This window comes from Crocodylus siamensis, chromosome 1 (genome assembly GCF_052110815.1).
Source record: "Crocodylus siamensis isolate JL-2025a chromosome 1, ASM5211081v1, whole genome shotgun sequence".
Taxonomy (NCBI): domain Eukaryota; kingdom Metazoa; phylum Chordata; order Crocodylia; family Crocodylidae; genus Crocodylus; species Crocodylus siamensis.
In genome coordinates, this window is record NC_143395.1 from 86,570,551 (window position 1) to 86,591,751 (window position 21,201).

At 41.2% G+C, this 21,201-nt stretch overlaps 1 protein-coding gene across 2 annotated transcripts in view; it reads right to left on the reverse strand.

The window, feature by feature from the left end:
- Positions 1-21,201, reverse strand: part of ATG5 (autophagy related 5) — a 153,000-nt gene that overhangs the window by 40,123 nt on the left and 91,676 nt on the right. For both annotated transcript variants that reach the window (XM_090037351.1, XM_090037357.1), the window contains exon 7: positions 220-337. In XM_090037351.1, coding sequence (XP_089893477.1) covers positions 220-337 — 118 coding nt within the window. The remainder of the gene's footprint in view (positions 1-219; positions 338-21,201) is intronic.

Consider the following 21,201-nt stretch of genomic DNA (forward strand, 5'->3'; position numbering starts at 1 on the left):
CTCCTCAACACTTGGCCTTTTCTGAAAATGGAACTTAAAACTTTCAGTATTGCCAAATGGCTTAGGAGCTTATCACACACATAAAACATCATCAGCCACACTAAACCTCACAGCTTTGGCAGTGCAGCAAGCTTTTTGTTGCTTGTGGGACAGGACCAAAAACACTTACATATATAAAAAAAAGGAACAGCAAGAAAAACCGTGCTAAATATAAAGTACCTTCAGGAGTAATTGCAGTAGGACAAACTTCTTTTAAGAGATCTCCCAGTGTATGTAGCTGTCCTCCAGAAGCAACTGGACGAAATAACTTCTGAATAAAAGGTCTCTCAGTTGTTGCCTGTTTAATATTAAAAAGATAGATTTTAAATTACTGAAGTTTTACTTGCACTGCTTCAGGGAGATTAACATTTGCCATTTTAATAATTTACATTCATTTTTACCTTTGTGTTCCATCCAACAGACAGCTGAAATTTAAGGCATAGATAGCTGAATGGATACCCTGCTGTAATTTATACTAGCTTTATATACTGATGTAAACTATACCAGGATTAGGAACATAAAGAAATGAAGCTAATCCAAGGTATTTTATATTAGAGGTCAGCAATGGTTTTGGGCAGAGTATCAAAAGCACCCTCAACCTTGACTTGTAAGATAATGGCATGCCAGGGTTGGATGGTGGGGGGAGCCGCAAAGGGCCCGATCCTTGTTTTGGCAATGCAGCCCTTTCCCCTTCTCCACTGTCTGCCTGGAGGCACACATGCCAAGCAAAATACTTTCCCACGCCATGATCTGGCACCTGTGCCGAGAGTTGCCTACCGCTGTTTTCTACACCATGTAGTTATTATGGCACCCTGCCACAGATTAAACAGACTGTTTTCATTTAGCAACAGCTACCCCAAGATGGATGCAGATCAAAAAACCTTGAGTGTAATTTCAGTATTAATTCCCTACCAAAATGGGTGAACTTACCTTAGTTTAGAGGTCTCATAGCTGCTACTTTTTTACACTGGTATAATGCTCACTACATAGGCATAAACAATTAGTATGTTTAGGCCTTTATTAGATGTAATGAAACGCTTTGAAGGTGTACAAATGCTATTTTTTCCCTCCCAAGTTTCCAATCTTAAAAGTACAGCAAACTGGACCCAGACTTGAAACTGCAAAACATTTCAGCACATATTTCACTTTTTAAACATCAGTAATTCTAATTTATTTTAGAAAGTCTCCAACACACACTTAATTGCGTTGCTGAAACAAACCTGCTCCACCAGGCTTTAAACTAAGTCCGCCAGCTAGATCCTGTACAGGAGGGACTGAGTGGATAAAAGGGGCAGAGGTGTAGTTCTCTATATGTCAAGGAGAGCTATGGTGCCCAGGGTGGACGACTGGAGACCCTCTGGGTTAAAATCCATGGGGAACATGGCACAGGGGACACAATGGTGGGAGTCTACTACAGACCTCCCTCCCAGAATCAAGAGATTGATCAGGAGTTCACCAGAGAATTGGCTGAGGCTGCACGCTCCCGGTCCATGGTTGTCATGGGGGACTTCAACTACCCAGACATCTCGTGGGAAGAGCACTTGGCCAAATCCAAACAGTGGCAAAGCTTCCTCATGTGCGTGGATGAGCTCTTATCTGACTCAAGAAGTCTACAGGCCAACAAGAGGCAAAGCGCTGTTCAACCTGATACTGCCAACTTGGGACAACCTAATCAGCAACCTAACGATGGAAGGGAAGCTGGGTGACAGTGACCATGAGCTAGATCACCTTCACCATCCACTGAAAAGCTGTCAAGTCAGTCAGCAGTACAGAGGTCCTCGACTTCAGGAGGGCTGACTCTGACAGGGTCAGAAGATTTGTCGATGAGGCCCTAAGGGACCACGACCCCAAGGAGAGAGGAGTCCAGGAAGAGTGGTTGCTGCTCAAGGGAGCAATCCTAGATGCACAAGCTAAGGCTACTCCATCTTGGAGGAAAGGCAGCAAGAGGGCACAGCAGCCCCCTTGGCTCAACAAAGAACTAGCGGTACTCCTACATATAAAAAGACAGATCTACAAAGGATGGAGGACAAGATCCACCTCCAAGGAGAACTATACTGCACTGGTCCGGAATTCCAGGGAGCAAACCAAGAAAGCCAAGGCTGCAATGGAACTCCAACTGGCTACAAGTATCAAGGACAATAAAAAGTCCTTTTTTAGACATGTGGGGAGCCGGAGGAAAAGAAAGGGCAACACTGGACCCCTGCTAAACCAGAAGGGGGAACTAATGACTGACGCCCAAGAAAAAGCCAACTTACTAAATGGGTACTTTGAGTCAGTCTTTCACAAGTCCCATGGGACGCCCCTGCTCATTACAGGACAGGAACACCTAAGTGAGGGTGGTTCCTCGCCCTTCATCAATGCTGACCTCGTGAAGGAACACCTCGAGAGGCTGGACACCTTCAAGTAAGCCGGCCCTGAAAATTTACACCCCAGAATACTCAAGGAGCTGGCCTGCATCAAAGCTCAGCCCCTGGCACGGATCTTCGAGGTCTCCTGGCGCTCTGGTGAAGCGCCTGAAGATTAGAAGAAGGCCAATGTGATGCCTATCTTCAAGAAAGGGAGGAAAGTGGATCCGGCAAACTACAGGCCCATCAGCCTAACCTCCATCCCGGGAAAAGTCTTAGAAAAAAATCAAAGATGCCATTCTTAACGGACTGGCCAATGGAAACACCGTGAGGGGTAGCCAGCACTGGTTTGTTGCAGGTAGGCCGTGTTTGACCAACCTCATTTCCTTTTACGACCAGGTGACCTATCACCTGAATTGTTCAACATCTTCATTAATGATGTGGACACTGGAGTCAGAAGTGGACTGGCCAAGTTCGCCGATGATACCAAACTTTGGGGTAAAGCATCCACACCTGAGGATAGTGGGGTAATCCAGGCTGACCTTGACAGGCTCAGGAAGTGGGCAGACAAGAACCTGATGGTGTTTAACACTAAAAAATGCAAGGTCCTCCACCTTGGGAGGAAAAACCTGGAGCATGCCTATAGGCTCGGCAGCGCTATGCTGACTAGCACTACAGACAAGAGGGACTTGGGGGTAAGGATTGACCACAAGATGAACATGAGCCTGCAGTGTGATGCTGCAGCTAGTAAAGCAAGCAAAACCCTGGCTTGCATCCATAGATGCTTCTCAAGCAAATCCCAGGACATCATTCTCCCGTTGTGCTTGGCCTTGGTGAAGCCGCAGCTGGAGTACTGCATCCAGTTTTGGGCTTCACAATTCAAAAAGGATGTGGAGAAGCTTGAGAGAGTCCAGAGGAGAGCCACAAACATTATCAGATGTCAGGACAACAGACCTTATGATGACAGGCTGAGAGCTATGGGACTCTTCAGGACAGGAACACCTAAGTCTTCCCATAGATGCTTGTGAATACCCCTTGCCCTTCATCAATGCTCACCTCGAGAGGCTGGACACCTTCAAGTAAGCCGGACCTGAAAATTTACACCCCAGAAAATTTACACCCCAGAATACTCAAGGAGCTGGCCTGCATCAAAGCTCAGCCCCTGGCACGGATCTTCGAGGTCTCCTGGCGCTCTGGTGAAGCACCTGAAGATTAGAAGATCTTCTTTACTGTCCAAGCCCCCAAGGTCTGGAATGCCCTGCTGCTGGAGGTGGTTCAAGTACCTGCTCTGAACACCTTCAAAAGAAACCTGGATGTTTTTCTTGCTGGGATCCTATGACCCCAGTTGACTTCCTGCCCCTAGGGGAGGGGGCTGGATTCAGTGATCTTCTGAAGTCCCTTCCAGCCCTAATGCCTATGAAATCTATGAAACTACCATGACTAACTGATATCAAATAGTATCCAAAATAGCTCCATTTTCCTACTTCCTAAAAGGGCAAACAGAAAAAAAGGTCATGGTTAGAGCTGCGAGAAGTTGTTCAGACAAATGTTTTATTTTATTTTATTTTTTTTGCCAAAAAATGCACTTTTGGATTTATCAAAATTTGTGAATTCATGTTAAATTCACTGAACAACTCTTGTTAACATAGTGAGAAAAGATGCAGAAACATTTCGTTTTCCCAAACCTGTGCTGCTTTAAATTATAAGAACTCTGAGATGTCCTGAACATGTAAATCCCACTCTTGGCATTCATAGACCCTTTGAACTGGGATTCAGAATGTTTTTATTAGCAATGTGTGTTGCACATACAACACCAATTCCTGCTCAATTATACTGCTGCCTAGAACTCATATGATAAGACTCCTAGCTGTGGGGAAGAAGTGCTACATATGGGATACACGTATACAGAACACCTCAAAGAACTTTTAAGTAAGTAAACTTGGGTATGTCTATACCTCCACAGAGATGCCAAGACCATTGCTGAGATATGCCCCACTTGTTCCTACTGAAAAAGTGTCATGCAGTCTGAGAGCCACACTCCAAAAAGCAACTATAAGGCCTTCCCCTCCACTCCTTTTTCAAGTGGTATGTGTGGCATTCAAAAGCTTCAATAAGCCTTTTTTCAAGGCCTATTTCTTGGCAGTCTCCTCCAGATTCATATTAAGGAATCATAACAGAAGGTACTGGTGTCAGCTTTGTCTGGTAATGAGGAAGGAAAAAATTAAAGGACATTTACTGATACTGAATCCTTTTCCTCTGTTAATCATTTGTAGACCTAGTAAATCTAGTTTTCCTGATCTTCACTAAGAAGGTGAGGTCAAAAAAAAAGACCATCTTTGTATAAGAGTCACAGGTAGCTATGACAATCAATCTGGCCAAATCTAAAATCTACAGAATGACATAATGGGCCCTGGTGGCAGCATCTGTGATATAAAGCCAGGAGGAAGATTCTTGTACGTCAGTTGCAGTATAAAATCCTTTCTTATCCCTTTCCTTACTTTTGGAACAATCAAGTGAAAGATGGACTGATCTAAGTGAATGGTGCCAACTAGAAACTGAAGATAGAAACTTCCCAGCAGGATAGTTGGGTTCAATACAAACACAGTTCAAATATGACTCAAGGGTTTTCTTTGCCCAACAACAGAACATAATAATCTTCAACAAAAGTATCCAAGATCTTGGTACCCAAAAAGCAGGTTGACTTGGTGCTGAGTCAGGCCACACTTGAAGCGAAGTTCACACAAAAGCAGCATCTGTAGATCAGTTTATCCAGTAGCATCAATGTAGACAGTATTGCGGCTCATACCTTTGTCCAGAGCTGTATCAGTGTAATGGGAAAAAGAGCCTAGGCTGTCAGCAGGTTCAATACTGATTTAGCTGAGTCCTGAACTTGGTGGCTCTCCCACTTATTTCTTAGTGCTAGTGCCCATAACTGGTGCAACTGCAAATTTAGTGCAACTCGTCCTTGCCCTGGGCAGCAGGCCCTGACTAGAGCCTGATGTGCATCTCCTGACGTTTGGAAGACAAAGCAATTTGCTTTTAAGAGTCTGAAGTTGCTTCTCTAATAGTTGGAACGCTTGAACCTTTAACCATTCGTAAACAGCTCTTGAAACCTGGAGATCTAGGTCCAGTGCTGAAGCTATATGGCTGGTAGCAGCCCAACTAACCTAATCTAATATATATCTTTTTTGTGTTAATAGTTTTTTTAAAGGAATATTTAGCATTATAAGTAAACTGATAATTTGCTAATAAGCAGTGGTCAAAAGGACCCAACTAGCAACAGGGGCCATTCTATTTCTGATGTGCTCGGGAGAAGAGTGAGAGGAAACATGGGACTCACTAATGAGCACAAGTGAAATCATTTCGTACCCGCACGCAGAGGGAGCGTGCAGACATATGTTCAACACTAATTTTTCAGTACAGCCTGAAACAATTTTAATTTGATTTTTCAATGTGGACAGTTCCAGCCACAATACTGAAAAGCTCAAGTCTTGTTTTATGTGACATATAGGTGGGAATAACAAACACAAGAGATGAAACAGGGCAAATAAACTTACTTAGCAGTTCTCAGCTGACAGTCCATTGCTGGTGTGAGCAGACATCTACTGAACATCCCTGTGGTACCAGACAGCATCATGCTAAGATGCTGTTCTGCTGTGTTCATGCTACCTTCCAAACAGGAAGCAGCACAGCCATCCCTTGATACAGCAATGTGGGTGGGCTAATTAGAGGAAAGCTAATTAAGATTAGGTGCAGTAATGTAACTAATGCAGTTATACCACTTTCAGCTTGGGAGGTGGCACAAGCAGAGCTAGATCGAATAATTCTGTACACTGCTGCCTTGCACCAACATAGGACCACACAAAGGTGGTTAAAATTACTTTCTGTTCTAATGATGCTGTTTCTGGTTTCAGATTCTAGAGATCACTATCATTGCGGAAATGTACTCTAGCACTGAAAAAGTTGAGAACCACTGATCTAAGGGACACACAATTTAGAACTAATTTTTTAAAATCAATTGTAATAAGTTATTGCTTGTGATCATCATCATAAAACATGTTTTTTACTTGGCAAATATCGTATGCTAACCTACTGTCACATTATAGTGAAGATGATGGATCACCGATGTGTTTTGGGAGATTACCTCCCCTTATCCCCATGTTCTCCAATTACATCAAGAGTTACACCTTCAAAAATACCTGTCTCTTGTACTTTATGCTGCATTATGATATCATGGCATTTCTATGTTAAAAATACGTCAGAGAGCATACGTAAAATATGAGATTCAAAACCAATTGTGTTTTCATCTCAGATAAAATTATAAAAAATTACTTCATTCCTTTGATTACATGATTACCTTGCTTTTAAATGCATTCCCAAATTTTCTGACTCGTTTTAAGTAAAAAATAAAACAGCAAATAAAGACACATCTATAGTGTATATGAGCTTTTTACTTGAATTTAAGATGCCCACAGCTTGTAGAAATATGGTTAAAAAAATACATCATATTCATACTCATTTTTCCTATGTGGCAAGTTGGTACAGAAATTCAATGAACTGAGATATGGAGGGGCGTGAAAGGAGCCCTATCCTCCAGTATAATATTTTTAAAAAGTTATGGGCTGCCTTTTCAAAAAATGTCTTAAGCGTGTAGCAGATGAAATTATTTCTATTTTAGAAACAGAAGTTACATACTTTCAAAAGCTTTATACTTGCATCTCCCAAGCTGTAAAAGTGGCTAATACAACCATGTCTACAACTATAATTTTAAAATGCAATGCAACACAATATGTAAATAAGAGCATGAAATGTAACACTGCAGAATTGTGTACTGTAATGCATGCTGTATGATATTTCATCATTTAAAATCAGTAGTTACCAGCACAACCTAAAAAAAGAAATTCACGTATAACTGTGTTAATTTACTTGCTGAATGTATGTTACTAATAATTTTATCTTGAGCTGTTACAAACTGCTATTTACCATATATTTGGTCAGTATATCACAATGTGGCACAACCAAGATCATCCTTTAGGTACCACAACACTAACAATAATGACCTTGAGCTAACCAGGCCAGGCCTGATTAATAATTTTCTAGAAGAAACCTCCGACAAAAGCCCAACACATGGAACAAACGCCACTGCTTTCTTCAGCAAGTTATGACTGTCCATGTGTGAGGATATTTGGATCCTTCCACTTGGGGCCATTATCTTTCATCTACCAATTCTTACTATTATTTCAACTGGATGCAGTATTATTCTCTCCTTAATCTTATCCAACAACTAGCTGTACACTGATACTGCATGCCAAAAAGAGGTCACTGTGTATCACCAGATGACAGAGCCCAAGATGTCCTCAACTATGTTAGCATGCTCTTCAAATGTGCTGTGAAACCACAATCTGGTTGAGGTATTTTGCACCTATTACCTATTATAAAAAGATTTCAATTTCTTTTACAAAAGCAAATCATGAGCTTCTGGTCAGCATATGAAAAATATCACTCTGTATCTACCCTAATGTCACAAATGTAACCTGGGAACTTAGTGCAAGTGTCTTGATAGTGCATTTATTAAATGTACATTATATTCAAGAGTTACAGTTTAAGCAACTCTAATTTTATTTTGAGAAGATGAAAGAAGAAAGGCAGCAAAGTAAGGATGACCTAATTATAATGGCACTAGTCTTGGAAACCCAGATTTAATTCCTCAATTTACCAGATTGTCTGTATGACCCTGAGTAAAACTGTCTCAGTACCCACCTTAAAAATGGAAATAGCTTCACTTTCATACCCCACAGAGGTACTGTAGGGAGAAATACATTAAAGACTGTGAGGTGCTGAGATATTATGGCAATTAGGGTCATTATAAGTACAACAGACACACAAGAGGAAGCTAGATTGTGGGAAAATCTTGAAAGCAATATAGCACAGAACAACTAAGCCATGAAAAACTGTATAGTTGTATACTATTAGCAATAATAAGCTCCTTTACTTTTCCTGCTCAGTCATCTTGTCTTAAAAAAAATCCATCCCTGTTTGCATGGTTCTTTTTGGCATCAATGGAAGATCAAACACTGCATAAAATCCACAATTTAATTAGCCAGACATTTTACACAGGATGCATCTTAAAATGAAAAACATAACCCACAGACTGTTGGTTTTTAATCTCAAGAATCATAGAGTTACCAGTCTTTCCATCTAAATGAAGGACTTGGGTTTCCTAACTAAATATTCTGCTGCTACCCTAATTGCACTTCAACCACTGCAAATTACCTTACATATTGAACCCCCACAAAAAAAATCTCCATATAATTCCCATATGTGGATAGCTTGGCAACATCAAAATGTAAAACTTTATTATAACAGAGTATGCAGAAAAGACTTTTAGAAACATGCCAAAATCATATTCTGCAGAACTTTTGTAATGATCAGCTTGTTTTAAAATAATAAGCATTTCTGATAAAGCTATAATTTATAATTTTATTTAAACAAGCTTAAACTTAACCAAAGATTTAAAATGAGCAGTTAGAACTCATACGACAAATTAAGTTTCTTGTATACAATACATTAAAGGCATATAAGTACTTCCTAAAAATTAGATGCACTGCACTTATTTAACATAAATGTACCAAACTTAACTACCCTGTAAATGTACATTCTCCATAAAATATTTCATAGCGTCTTCTGCTTTTCATAAATGCTTTCCATTAAAAACTCTAATGCAATCAAAAATCTAAACTGAAGTGATGGAAGCAGCTTACAAGTTGTTGATCAAAATCATTACAACAATGGGTTAATTCTGCCCTGATGTGCATAGTCTGCTACAAACCCCAACCCAAGTTACTGTGCCATCACTATTGCTGAGCCACCTCGTGTTACTAACACATGTGGGTGCACAACCTGTGGTTCTCTGTCCAACAGTAAGCAAAGTTGCTCTATAATTCTTTTTCCACTGTACTATGTATTGATAGAAAATTTTAACGTATGTACTCACTACAAAATGGGTAAAGGTGGGCGGACTACCAAATTGAATGCAACATGCACTTAGGCTTTAACCTATAGTCTAAAATGGGCTAGCAAGCTCATACTGAAAGCACTGAAAATGAATATGAGCTGGCTTCAATCAGAATCAGATGTCTGGAAATCACTGCTCCCTTTCTCTGATACAAAGGCAATTATCCATACTAAATTCTTATTCAGTGGCCTTTTCAAGAGCTCTTGTTCCAAGATATTTATTTGTGATGGAAAACTGAACACGCTTCTCCACCTCATATAACCTGTCACAATGGTAACTGTAGTCTATTCTTACTAGTTCATAAATGAAAACAATACATATTTAGCTTATAGTCCACGGTTCTGAAAACAGAACTTATAGGAAATTTTAGAGCACAATGCCCTCCCTGAGTGCCACTCCAAGCCCCTTCCCAATCTGTGTTTGGCTTTCTGTCCTATCCACGACTGCGCTGTCTGTCCCCCCTCCCCAATCTGCTGTGCACCACACAGAAAGGCTACCACTGTTACTTGTGGCACAGGTTGACTATCCCTGCTTTAGAGTATACAATAAGGAACGTAACACTAACTGACTGACGGATAGATGACTAGCAAAATCTAAGAATCTCAACCTTTTGGGTTCATATTTTAAATGTCTCCATATATCTATACCTATATTTATAGATAAAATAATCCAGAGGTATGTGTACACTGCCATTTCTTGAACTTGTACGTAGTGCCACATGCTAAGGAGAGAAAACATTAAGTATAATATGGTGTGGTTCTCCCTGATTATCCTCCTATTGCAGTGAAAGTGACCAGCTGGCTACAGATGTCAGTAATGTTCAACTTACCAGTGACAAGTTCCTATAAAGGTTATTTTAAGTCTTTTATTAGTTGAAATATGCAAGATTAAAGGAAACATACAGAGAGGGGAAATTCTAAACATTTTCTTTACCCACCGATTTGATTTGTTAAATTCCTTTTGTAGTCCCCATTGCAGTTTTTTCCCCCCACATTAAAAAAGTTTTATAATTTATCCCATTAATTGGCTTACTATTTCTCAGTCAGTTATGATATTCTTTTCTTGTGGTTTTCATTTAAAAATATTTTCTCTCAACAATTCCTATTTTCATGATTTGCCAGTATTTTCTTCAGTTCTAGTTCCTTTATTCTAGGATAGAGAATATGACTTCTGGATGGGATAATTCATCACATTTTGTTTAAAAATGAAGCTTGAAAAAATTCAATGTACTATTCCTTCTTGACCAACAACATATACGTGATTATCTTAAAAATACAAAAAACAAACCATTTTATTAAATAAAAGAATGTCAATTAAGTTAAAATACAATTTAATCATTATCAATGTTTTGAAAAGTCATAAGACACTATAAAGGTCAAAATAGGACAGTATCTTTACTGATACATCATGTTCTACAGAGTAACTCTTAAAATCTATAGGCATTTTAAAACCTAGATTACCTTTAGTAATGAAAATGCAGTTATAGCTGTTGGTATAAGAATACTGATGGTTCTATACAGCTTCCACCATGGTTAATAAAAAATGGATCAACTTCTTTAACAGAATGTCAATTATCCATGGAACAACTAGAAAGTGTGGATTAGTGGTCTGAAATGTTTTATTTTTTGAAGAACTAGACCTATCTTCAATTACAGGAGCAGAAGCCATGAGAAATTACACATTTCTTTTATCACTATTTATGTTCATACCTTCATTCAATAACAATGTGAAAATGATTTTCTATTTACATGAAAGTTTGACTTTTACAGCTGAAATATTGTATAAACATCTTTTAAACAGTACAAGCTTTTATAAGCAAAATACGGATATCTAAAATTAGGTATTAAAAAAAACAACCCCCACAAAAACACCACTTATTTATACCAACCAGACCTACCACCATTGTGTGTGTGTGTGCGTGCACGCTCATGCACACGATATACATCCATAGTGAGCCTTTTGTTTTGCGTTTTTAATAATATTTTACTAAAATCTAATTCTAATGATTAATCTACTTCCAGAATTCAAAACAAGTTATGACTAAAATGGAAGACACAAGACTCTTTCAGCAGAAATACTGCTAATTTTTCCACGTATAATGGAGTACCCACTTCAGTCAGTGGGAGGTTTTCCACTGACATCAAGGGAGGTGCATCAGACCCATACGTCCAAGAAGTACTGGGGAGTTTTTATAGGCTTCTGTACCGTGAAGAATGGTTAACTAATTAGTGAGTCTCCATCTTTCTAAAAATGTACATTTTTAACACTCCATTTAACCTAATTTTGCAAATAAGAAAAATCAAAATACAGTAAATAGAATATATTTACTAAATTCCAAAAGAAATGCTAGCTATACTATGAAGATATATACCTACTGAGATACAATGGTATAATGCTGATAATTTAAAAGAAAAAAGTTCCAGTGTTAGTGCTGTTTTAATATGAATGCTTGGCTAAAACATTTTTGGAATCAGTGTTACTTTTCATTAACATGACACTTTATCTACACTGCAAGGCATGCATGGAAAACTGCTAGAAATCACTGTTATCTGTCATAGGCTTGCTACCAGCTGCAGTTATAAGTTTACAAATATGTGAATGCCATGATAACAATTGGGCCGACTGCCAGGAAAATACCGATCTAAATTAATAAATCTCAAGCTGCTTAGACTATCCATGTTATTTTATTAAATCTTGGGAAGTAATCAAAACTCCTTAGAAGAAACAGACCTATTTAAACAATGACTATTTGGCTGCATACATAAGAATTCACTTAATCTTATAACAAACCACAGCCAGAAAAGAAATGATAGTTGCACGTGTATTTAAAGAATTTTAAATTGTTTTACATATTTGTTCTTCAAGCTACTTCAAAATATCTGACAACTGCTACAGTCTAAGAATGTCAGTTGCTTCTATCTATCTGTCAAGGTGAATTTCTATGACCGCAAAGTACAGAATTAAATAGTTAGCAAGGTGAAAACTGATACAGGCTTTCAGATTAGGACAGTTTGAATTTTTATATTTAGAAAGCCAAAACAAAAGAAAATGCCTTCCTACTTCAGATTCCTTCTCAACCTGTATAATTCTACAGTTGTGCCAACATGCAAGACTTTACAACACTAAGTTAGCATAGCAGGGTCCTCCTCAAATAGCTGTTTCACATTACAAACAGGCAAACAGATGTTAATAACTGAGAATATTGCCTAATTAATACAATACTAATAAAAGAAAGTGTTTGCAGAACTACCACTGCCACAAAAAAGAGAAATTTTGTCTTGACGAACAGTCCCCAAACTTTGGGTTGCAATCCCATACAGGCTCACAAACCCCACAGAAATTCAGTTACAGTAGTTAGGCTTCAACCAGGAGTGGGGTCAGCACATAAAAACAGAGGGAAGCCTCTATCCCAGGGGTGGGCAAAATGTGGCCCATGGGCTCGATGTGACCCACCAGGCCATTCTATCTGGCCTGCAGGGCCCCTAAAAAATTTAGAAAATTATTACTTATCTGCCCCCGGCTGCCCGTCATGCGGCCTCGATGGCTTGCCAAAACTCAGTAAGAGGCCCTCTGCCCAGAATAACTGCCCATCTCTGCTCCATACAGTCCCAGCACACACCACACCCCATTATAAAGAAGTATGTAATTTCACACAAAGGACCCACTTCATTCATAATACTCTTATAGGTCACCATGAACAACAAACTCAGAGGCAAACCAATACAACACAGATATCCTCTTTCAAACATTTGGCCAATCACAAAAAGTAGTTGTCACAGTAACATTGGTGGCATGCACCTGAGCCTTACACTGACCCCACATGGATAGCAAAAGAGTAAAAATAACTTTGAGGCACCTAAGAGATTACTATCCTGATTTGCAATGGGATGAACCTACCATACATCCTAAAATGGAAACTACGGCAACTCATAACTAAAGATGTAGAGGGAGGTAACTGAAATGTTTAAAACATCTTTGAGATTTCATAGATTTCATAGACATTAGGGCTGGAAGGGACCTCGGGAGATCATCGAGTCCAGCCCCCTGCCCAAAGGGCAGGAAGTCAGCTAGGGTCATAGGATCCCAGCAAGATAAGCATCCAATTTACTCTTGAAGGTGTTCAATGTAGGTGCTTGAACCACCTCCGCTGGCAGACTGTTCCAGACCTTGGGGACTTGGACAGTAAAGAAATTCTTCCTTATGTCCAGCCTGAAATGGTCTTGCAGGAGTTTGTGACCGTTCGACCTCGTCATCCCTTGGGGCACTCTGGTGAACAGACGTTCCCCCAGATCCTGGTGGTCACCCCTGATAAACTTGTAGGTGGCCATCAGTTCACCCCTGAGCCTACGCTTTTCCAGGCTAAAGAGTCCCATGGCTCTCAGCCTGTCATCATAAGATCTGTTTTCCTGACCTCTGATCATGCGCGTGGCTCTCCTGTGGACTCTCTCAAGCTTCTCCACATCCTTTTTGAATTGTGGAGCCCAAAACTGGACGCAGTACTCCAGCTGCGGCCTCACCAAGGCCGAGTAGAAGGGGAGAATGACGTCCCGGGATTTGCTCGAGAAGCATCTATGGATGCAAGCCAGCGTTTTGGTCGCTTTACTAGCCACAGCATCGCATTGCAGGCTCATGTTCATCTTGTGGTCAATGATGACCCCCAAGTCTCTTTCTTCTGTAGTGCTATCCAACGTAGCACTTTAGATGACCACCTGTATAAACTAACATGACTTTTGAAACATTCAAAAAGCATCTAAAGTGCTCCAAAACTGAACCTCTTGAAATGAGGAACTATTCTGAAGTGATGTTGTCATGATGTTCCAGAAAATATACAAGAGGCAAGGATTGTTTATGGGTAATATCTTTTATTCGACCAACTGCGCTAGATCAACAAGCTTTAAGGCACAAGATTCCTCATGCATCCTTGCCCATCATACTATTTTGACATACTGTATTTACACAGTATGAGATGCCCTGAATACAAGCTGACACCCCCCCCCCACACAATTTATAAACTTATTCTCATTTTCCAGTTATAGAATCTAATTTCTGGAGGTTTGCCTTGAATTTGTCCCCCGTCCCACTGCAACAGCCGGGAAAGTAAATCTGCAGGGGGAGGGATCAGGTGGTTACCTTGCTCTTTGCCCCCTGCAATTTCTTCCTCCTGCAGCCCCTTCCCACCCTCCTGTCAGGGCCTACTCTCCCTGAGAACATGGAAGTGAGGCTCATATTTGAAAACACTGACTTTGAAATAAACATGCCTGTAGCAAGTAAACTGGCATGTGGGCTAATTTTTGTGGGTACTCATTGGCTTAGTTCATCCACACTTGATGCATTTTACCTTCTTTTTTTTTTTTTAAACTGCTGCAAGTTTTTGCCCAGGTATTCAATAAACACACTTTTAAGCAAAACTTTTTACCTACTTTACATATAGTACAATCTATGCATGATATTCATAGATTATAAGGCTGGAAGGGCCCTTAGAAGATCATCAGGTCCAAACTCCTGTACCAAGCAGGAAAGATAACGGGCAGTCAGGTGACCCCAGCAAGGTGACTGTCTAGTCTCCTCTTGAAGATTTCCAGGGTAGGTGATTACACCATCTCTGGAGGGAGCTTATTCCACAGCCTGGACACCCTGACTGTGAAGAAGTTTTTCCTAATGTTGAGTGTGAACTGGTCTTCCACGAATTTGTGGCCATTACTCCTAGGTTTCCCCTCAGGTGCCCTGGTGAACAGTTGCTTGCCAAGCTCTTGATGTACTCCCCTAGCATAGAGGAAAGCTGCTGCCAGGTCCCCTCTCAGCCTTCTTTTCTGCGGACTGAAAAGTCCCAGGTCCCTCAGCCTTTCCTCATATGGCTTGTTATGTAAGACTCTGATCATACAGATGGCTCTTCTTTGGACTCTCTCAAGATTGTCCATGTCCTTGTTAAAGTATGGTGCGCAGAACTGGACTTAGTCCAAAGCCAAATGGTTTCATGATTTACCATATAGCTCAGTAGGCTGGGCCCTAGCAGACTCGACAGCATTTCAAGCCATAGTAACTCCATAACCTCAGCACTGGGCAGTATGTGTGTATACTCCCAGAAGGAACCATATACTAATTAATATTCCTTCCCCCTCTCCCCCCCGACCCATTTCTGGAACTGGGTATTCTTGTCATTAGTTCTGGAAGCCTCCAAAAATTAATATGCAGATGAGGAGCAGGGCAACCTAGTCTAGCTCCAACTCATGGTGGGGCCACACTAATTCTATGAGACTGGCTGAGAGGAGGCAACAGAGGGTTCCAGGTAAACTGTTTGGGGCCCGGTTTGGTGATGTTTGCCAGATATTTAGGGCTGGTTAAGAAGCAGGAATCATTGGAAATGGGAAAGAAAGGCATAACTCAGCTGCAGGAATAAAAAGGAAGTCAACATGTGTTCAGTGTAGTGGCTCACCACGACTTGAAAAAAGAATCGGAACTGAAGGGGGACTGAGCACAACAGGTACTACCATATATCTTATTCAGATGGGCAGCACTAACCTATCCTTATGGGAGGATCCCTTCAGCATGTTTGCCCCTATGGGCCAAGTTCTTTATAGTCAGTTTCCATTACTGACCACAAGCTTCTTTGGCAGCAGCTTAATGATAGGAAATGTATTGAATGAGGTTTCCTTATATGCAAATACAGATGAGGAGCTGTTTCCTCCCCATGTTGATGCGGGGGAGGGAGGTCACCTTGTTTTACATTCAAGTAAATGTGATATTTCAGTTCTTGTTAAATTTATACAGAGAGCTTGAAAACTGTGTAGCTGCCAAGTCCTGCTCCCTCATCCAGTCTGCTCCAGAATTCTGGAGCCCACTGCTACTACTGGTACCAGGTTCTTCTGTTCCTTCTTCTAGAGGGGACTGGGGCTGATCTAGAGGGATGTAGTTGTACCCTCCTCACTTTGGCTGCATCACACATGTACAGTGAGTTCTCTGAGCTCACTGGCTTACCAGTGCAGCTCCTGGTTGACGCTGCTGCTTTGGTTTGGCTCTGAAAGCCAGGGGTGAATGCCACAATTGCTCCCCCTACCTTACTTACCACCCAGTTTGCTGGCAGGGGAAAGGGTGGGGATGGTGGTCATGGCCTTCCCCCCACTGGGTTCTGGAGCCAAGCCACAGCTGTGGCTCTTGCCAGATGCTGCAGTGATAAACTAGCAAGTTCCTAGAGCTCATTGAACATGCACAACACAGCACCTGTGACAGAGTTAAAGCTTTTTCTGCAAAGTGAGAGTGAAGGTCAAGAGGAATACACTCTATTACTGCTCTATTTGCTCTGCAATCAGCTATTTTCTTCCTTCATTCTACCCTTATTTGGGGTACTGGCATGCAAGAAAATACCCTTCAGACGTAGCTGAAGCTTTTCATTTTTATAACATTTCCAAACACATTTCACTTGGAAATGTTTAAAAAGTACCTCTGTCCAGATACAGACTATCTAGTGCACAGTACTTTTCGGTCTGAAGGGGAATGACAACCTGGTCAGATGTGGGTGCATGGGCAGTCACTAGAACCCATCTGCAGCCACCAAGACCCACATGTGGCCACCATTCTTTCACACAGCAGCATGGAGAGAGTGCCTGCAGCTCTCTGCTGACAAACATCAGGAGACCCCCACATCCATAGGCAGGATCTAGCTTGTGTGCTGTAGGTTACTGACTCCTGGTCTAATGACAGAAGACACCTCATGAACTGCCAAGGAATGTTTACTTGACTAGAGAAGAGAAGTTAACTAAGAAGCTAGTACAACGTAGTCTCTATTATGCCCCAGTATCTGATATTTCCCTCAATTAGGCTTCATTTTATAGGCTATAATTCAACATCTGTAGTAAGTAAATGACACTGAGCTTCTCATATTTTATATTTTAAAAACAGCAAAATCTCCTAGTTGTAATCAGCATTTGGATGAAGAACAGTTGCTGAAATTAAACTCATTTAAGACTGATGCTGATAGAAAGGGCAAGTACCTTAAATTTTCCGATATTTCTGTCTATTAACAAGGGCATTTATTCAGAGGTTGTAAATTTTGTATGCAAATCTGGTGTCCTTCTGAACTTCTCAGTGTGATATAACAATCAGAGCAAAGACATCCTTTTCCATCTCTAATTGTCCTTAAGACGGCACCCTATTCTTTCAGATTAGGAACATGCCAGGCATGAGATACTGGACAATGGAGCTAATTAGAGTTCTCTGAAATAAAAAATAAGTAATTGTTTTTCCTCTCCAATCAGGAACTAAAACCACACAATGAAAGGGAGGAGTATAAAAACAGCACACCTATCTAGAGCTACCAGAAAACAGGCCCCGAGAGAGACACGCCTGGGCCAAGGGTTAGCGAGGAGTTAGTTAGGGTACTTCTGGAGAGGCTGGACGTGTTCAAGTCCGCTGGTCCGGACGATCTTCACCCTAGGGTTCTACAGGAACTGGCCGAGGTCATTGCGGGACCCCTGGCGCGGCTCTATGAGCGCTCGTGGTGCTCTGGCGAGGTGCCAGAGGACTGGAAGAGGGCCAATGTGGTCCCTATCTTCAAAAAGGGAAAAAAAGAGGACCCGGGAAATTACAGGCCAGTTAGTCTGACCTCAATCCCGGGTAAGCTCTTTGAAAAAATTATCCTGGCACACATCCAGGAGGGCCTTGCGGGGGAATGCATGCTCAGGGGCAACCAACATGGGTTCATCAGTGGCAGGTCTTGTCAGACCAACCTGGTGGCCTTTTACGATCAGGTCACCAAATCATTAGACGCAGGGGTTGCTGTGGATGTAGTCTTTTTGGACTTCCGGAAGGCTTTCGACACTGTCTCTCACCCTGTCCTCATCAAAAAGCTGGGAGACTGTGGTGTCGATGCCCACACGGTCAAATGGGTCGCCAACTGGTTGGAGGGCCGCACCCAGAGGGTGGTAGTGGATGGGTTCTTCTCGACCTGGAAGGATGTGGGCAGTGGGGTTCCGCAGGGCTCGGTCCTCGGGCCCGCGCTGTTCAACATCTTCATCAGTGACTTGGATGAGGGGGTAGAAAGCACCCTGTTCAAGTTTGCTGATGACACTAAGATGTGGGGGGATGTGGGCGCACTAGAAGGGTGCAATAGGCTACAAGCTGACCTTGACAGGTTGCAACGGTGGGCGGATGAGAATAGGATGGGGTTTAGCACTGATAAGTGCAAGGTGTTGCACATGGGGAGGAAGAACCGGCACCACACTTACAGGTTGGGGAACTCCCCTCTTGCCAGCACGGAGACGGAAAAGGATCTTGGAGTCGTCACTGACTCCACGATGAACATGGGCCGGCAGTGTGGGGAGGCAGTCAAGAAGGCCAATCGTACCCTGTCATGCATCCACAGATGCATCTCGAGCAGGTCCAGGGAGGTGATCCTCCCCCTCTATGCGGCACTGGTCAGGCCGCAGCTGGAGTACTGCGTCCAGTTCTGGGCGCCACACTTCAAGAGGGACGTGGACAATATGGAAAGAGTTCAGAGGAGGGCCACTCGTATGATCAGGGGTCAGCAGGGCAGGCCTTATGAGGAGAGGCTACGGGACCTGAACCTGTTTAGCCTCCACAAGAGAAGGTTAAGGGGGGACCTTGTGGCCTGCTACAAACTGGTCAGGGGGGATCAGCAGGTATTGGGGGAGTCCCTGTTCCCCCGTGCGCTGCCAGGAGTGACCAGGAATAACGGTCACAAACTGGCGGAGGGTAAGTTTAGATTAGATATTAGGAGGCGCTACTTCACAGTCAGGGCGGCTAGGGCCTGGAACCAGCTTCCAGGGGAAGTGGTGCAGGCTCCTAGCCTGGGGATTTTTAAAAGGAAGTTAGATGAGCACCTTGCCGGGGTCATCTGACCCCGGTGCTCTTTCCTGCTAAGGCAGGGGGTCGGACTAGATGATCTACCTAGGTCCCTTCCGACTCTAGCTACTATGAAACTATGAAACTATGAAACTATAAAGGACTCACTGGTAGGATATAATGGATTTGCAGGATTGGCTGAAAGCTCAAAATAAAGAATTAAGTGTCAGTTAATTACTTTCATAAATTATATTTGTCAGCCTCTACAAAATATTTTTCCCCTTACAGTACTTACTATTCTATAACAAACACAGATTTCCTTCTGTATTTCTATCAGGACTTTTATAACTAAACAGTGCAAACTGAGCTTTAGTTTACACCATGCAGTTAGATTTTTGCATTGATGACAGTAGTGTACTTTTGATTAACTGTTAATTTTTGTACAAGTCTTAACCTACTGCGAAAAGCTGCAATTTAGACACTGAAAAATAAGACACTTGGGTCATTTAAATAGTATTAGCAATGGTCACATATATATGAACTTAAAGCACATGGTTTAAGATGCTTCCCTGAATATTTGTGTTCAGCTAATATGAATGAAATCATGGCAACTGTGCATTTAAGTTAAATCACCTTTCAAAATTATGGCATATTAATGGTTTCCAACTTAAAATCATGTGTTCATGTGAAATTATAAAAAAATTACAACTTATGTTAAAAATACAGGAAACAAACAAATCATCTGTTAAAGCTGCTTTCAGTTATTTTATATGCAGGCAAAATGATGAAAATCGCACTTGCAGTTATTTAAAGACTTTAACCTGCATATAACATTCTGATTACTGTGAAAAACTATGGATATTCTTTAATACATTAACTCCTAGCAAACTGGAAACTTTTTAATTTTTGAACTTTCATAATTACTATTTTTAAAAGCTGAAACAATTACACATGTAGTGTGCCCTTGGCGGAAGCTTCTAGTTGTCAGTGTCTGTTATTTGGCAAATGTTATAATTATGTCTATAGTTGTAGCAAAGTAAAGTGATACTTAACCTAAAGACCACTAGTATCTTAATTGAGACTGTGGTTAAATTAAGGCAGTCATTAGAATTATGCACACATCTGGAATGAAGTTACGGATTTTTTTTTTTATTTTGATGTAGAAAGGCTTATTACAGTCGTGTCTAGACAATAATACTGAAAAGTTTTTGGTCATAAATGGTTAAGGACAATTTTCCTAATCAAATGTGGGCAACAACTCATGTCTTCCTCACATCCTTTCATGGGACAGGATACATTGTATGGAGCAACTGTGATTCTTTTTTGATTTCCTACACGATTAACAATAATTTAGCATTATTACAAACCTATGGAGAAATATATCAACTGTTTAGACTGGCTCTCCCACAGAGACTGCTTATGTTTTTACTCATTAACTTCCTTATAAAAAGAATCCACCCAAAAAGCAGGTCCTTTCTTCATATAGTTTATATAAACTGAGCACATGCCTCCCATAAGGTATTTTAGAAAAACCTTTATAGAAGAGAATTAAAGCCATTTTGTATTATGTCTATGAAAAATATATGAATGTTTAAGTAATGTGTGTTCTAATGGTATGAGAAATACATATGGCTACTCAGAAAACCTCAGAAGAACACATCTAACTGCACTTATTGTTAATTAACTTGTTTTTGTTCTTTGTATGCTTTCCATACGTGTAATTCCAGTATAGCCAACTCCAAAGCAGTACCCAAGTCACCTGGAGACAGGTCTCAGAGTACTAGGCAAATAGTAAATGCTGGATGAAGTGCTAGACTAAATGCAGTTTCCATCCTGGAGACTCTCTCAAGGGCACAGTGCAGTGCAGAGCTCTAACTATAAATTTTAAGTGCCTTGGGCAAAGTTTTGGAGGAGAGCAGTGCAGGGGGGCAAGTATGAGCACTCTTTTGTCACATCTGTAGCAGCCTTTTGCCCCCCTTCCCCCTCTGCACCCTCCCCCAGCCA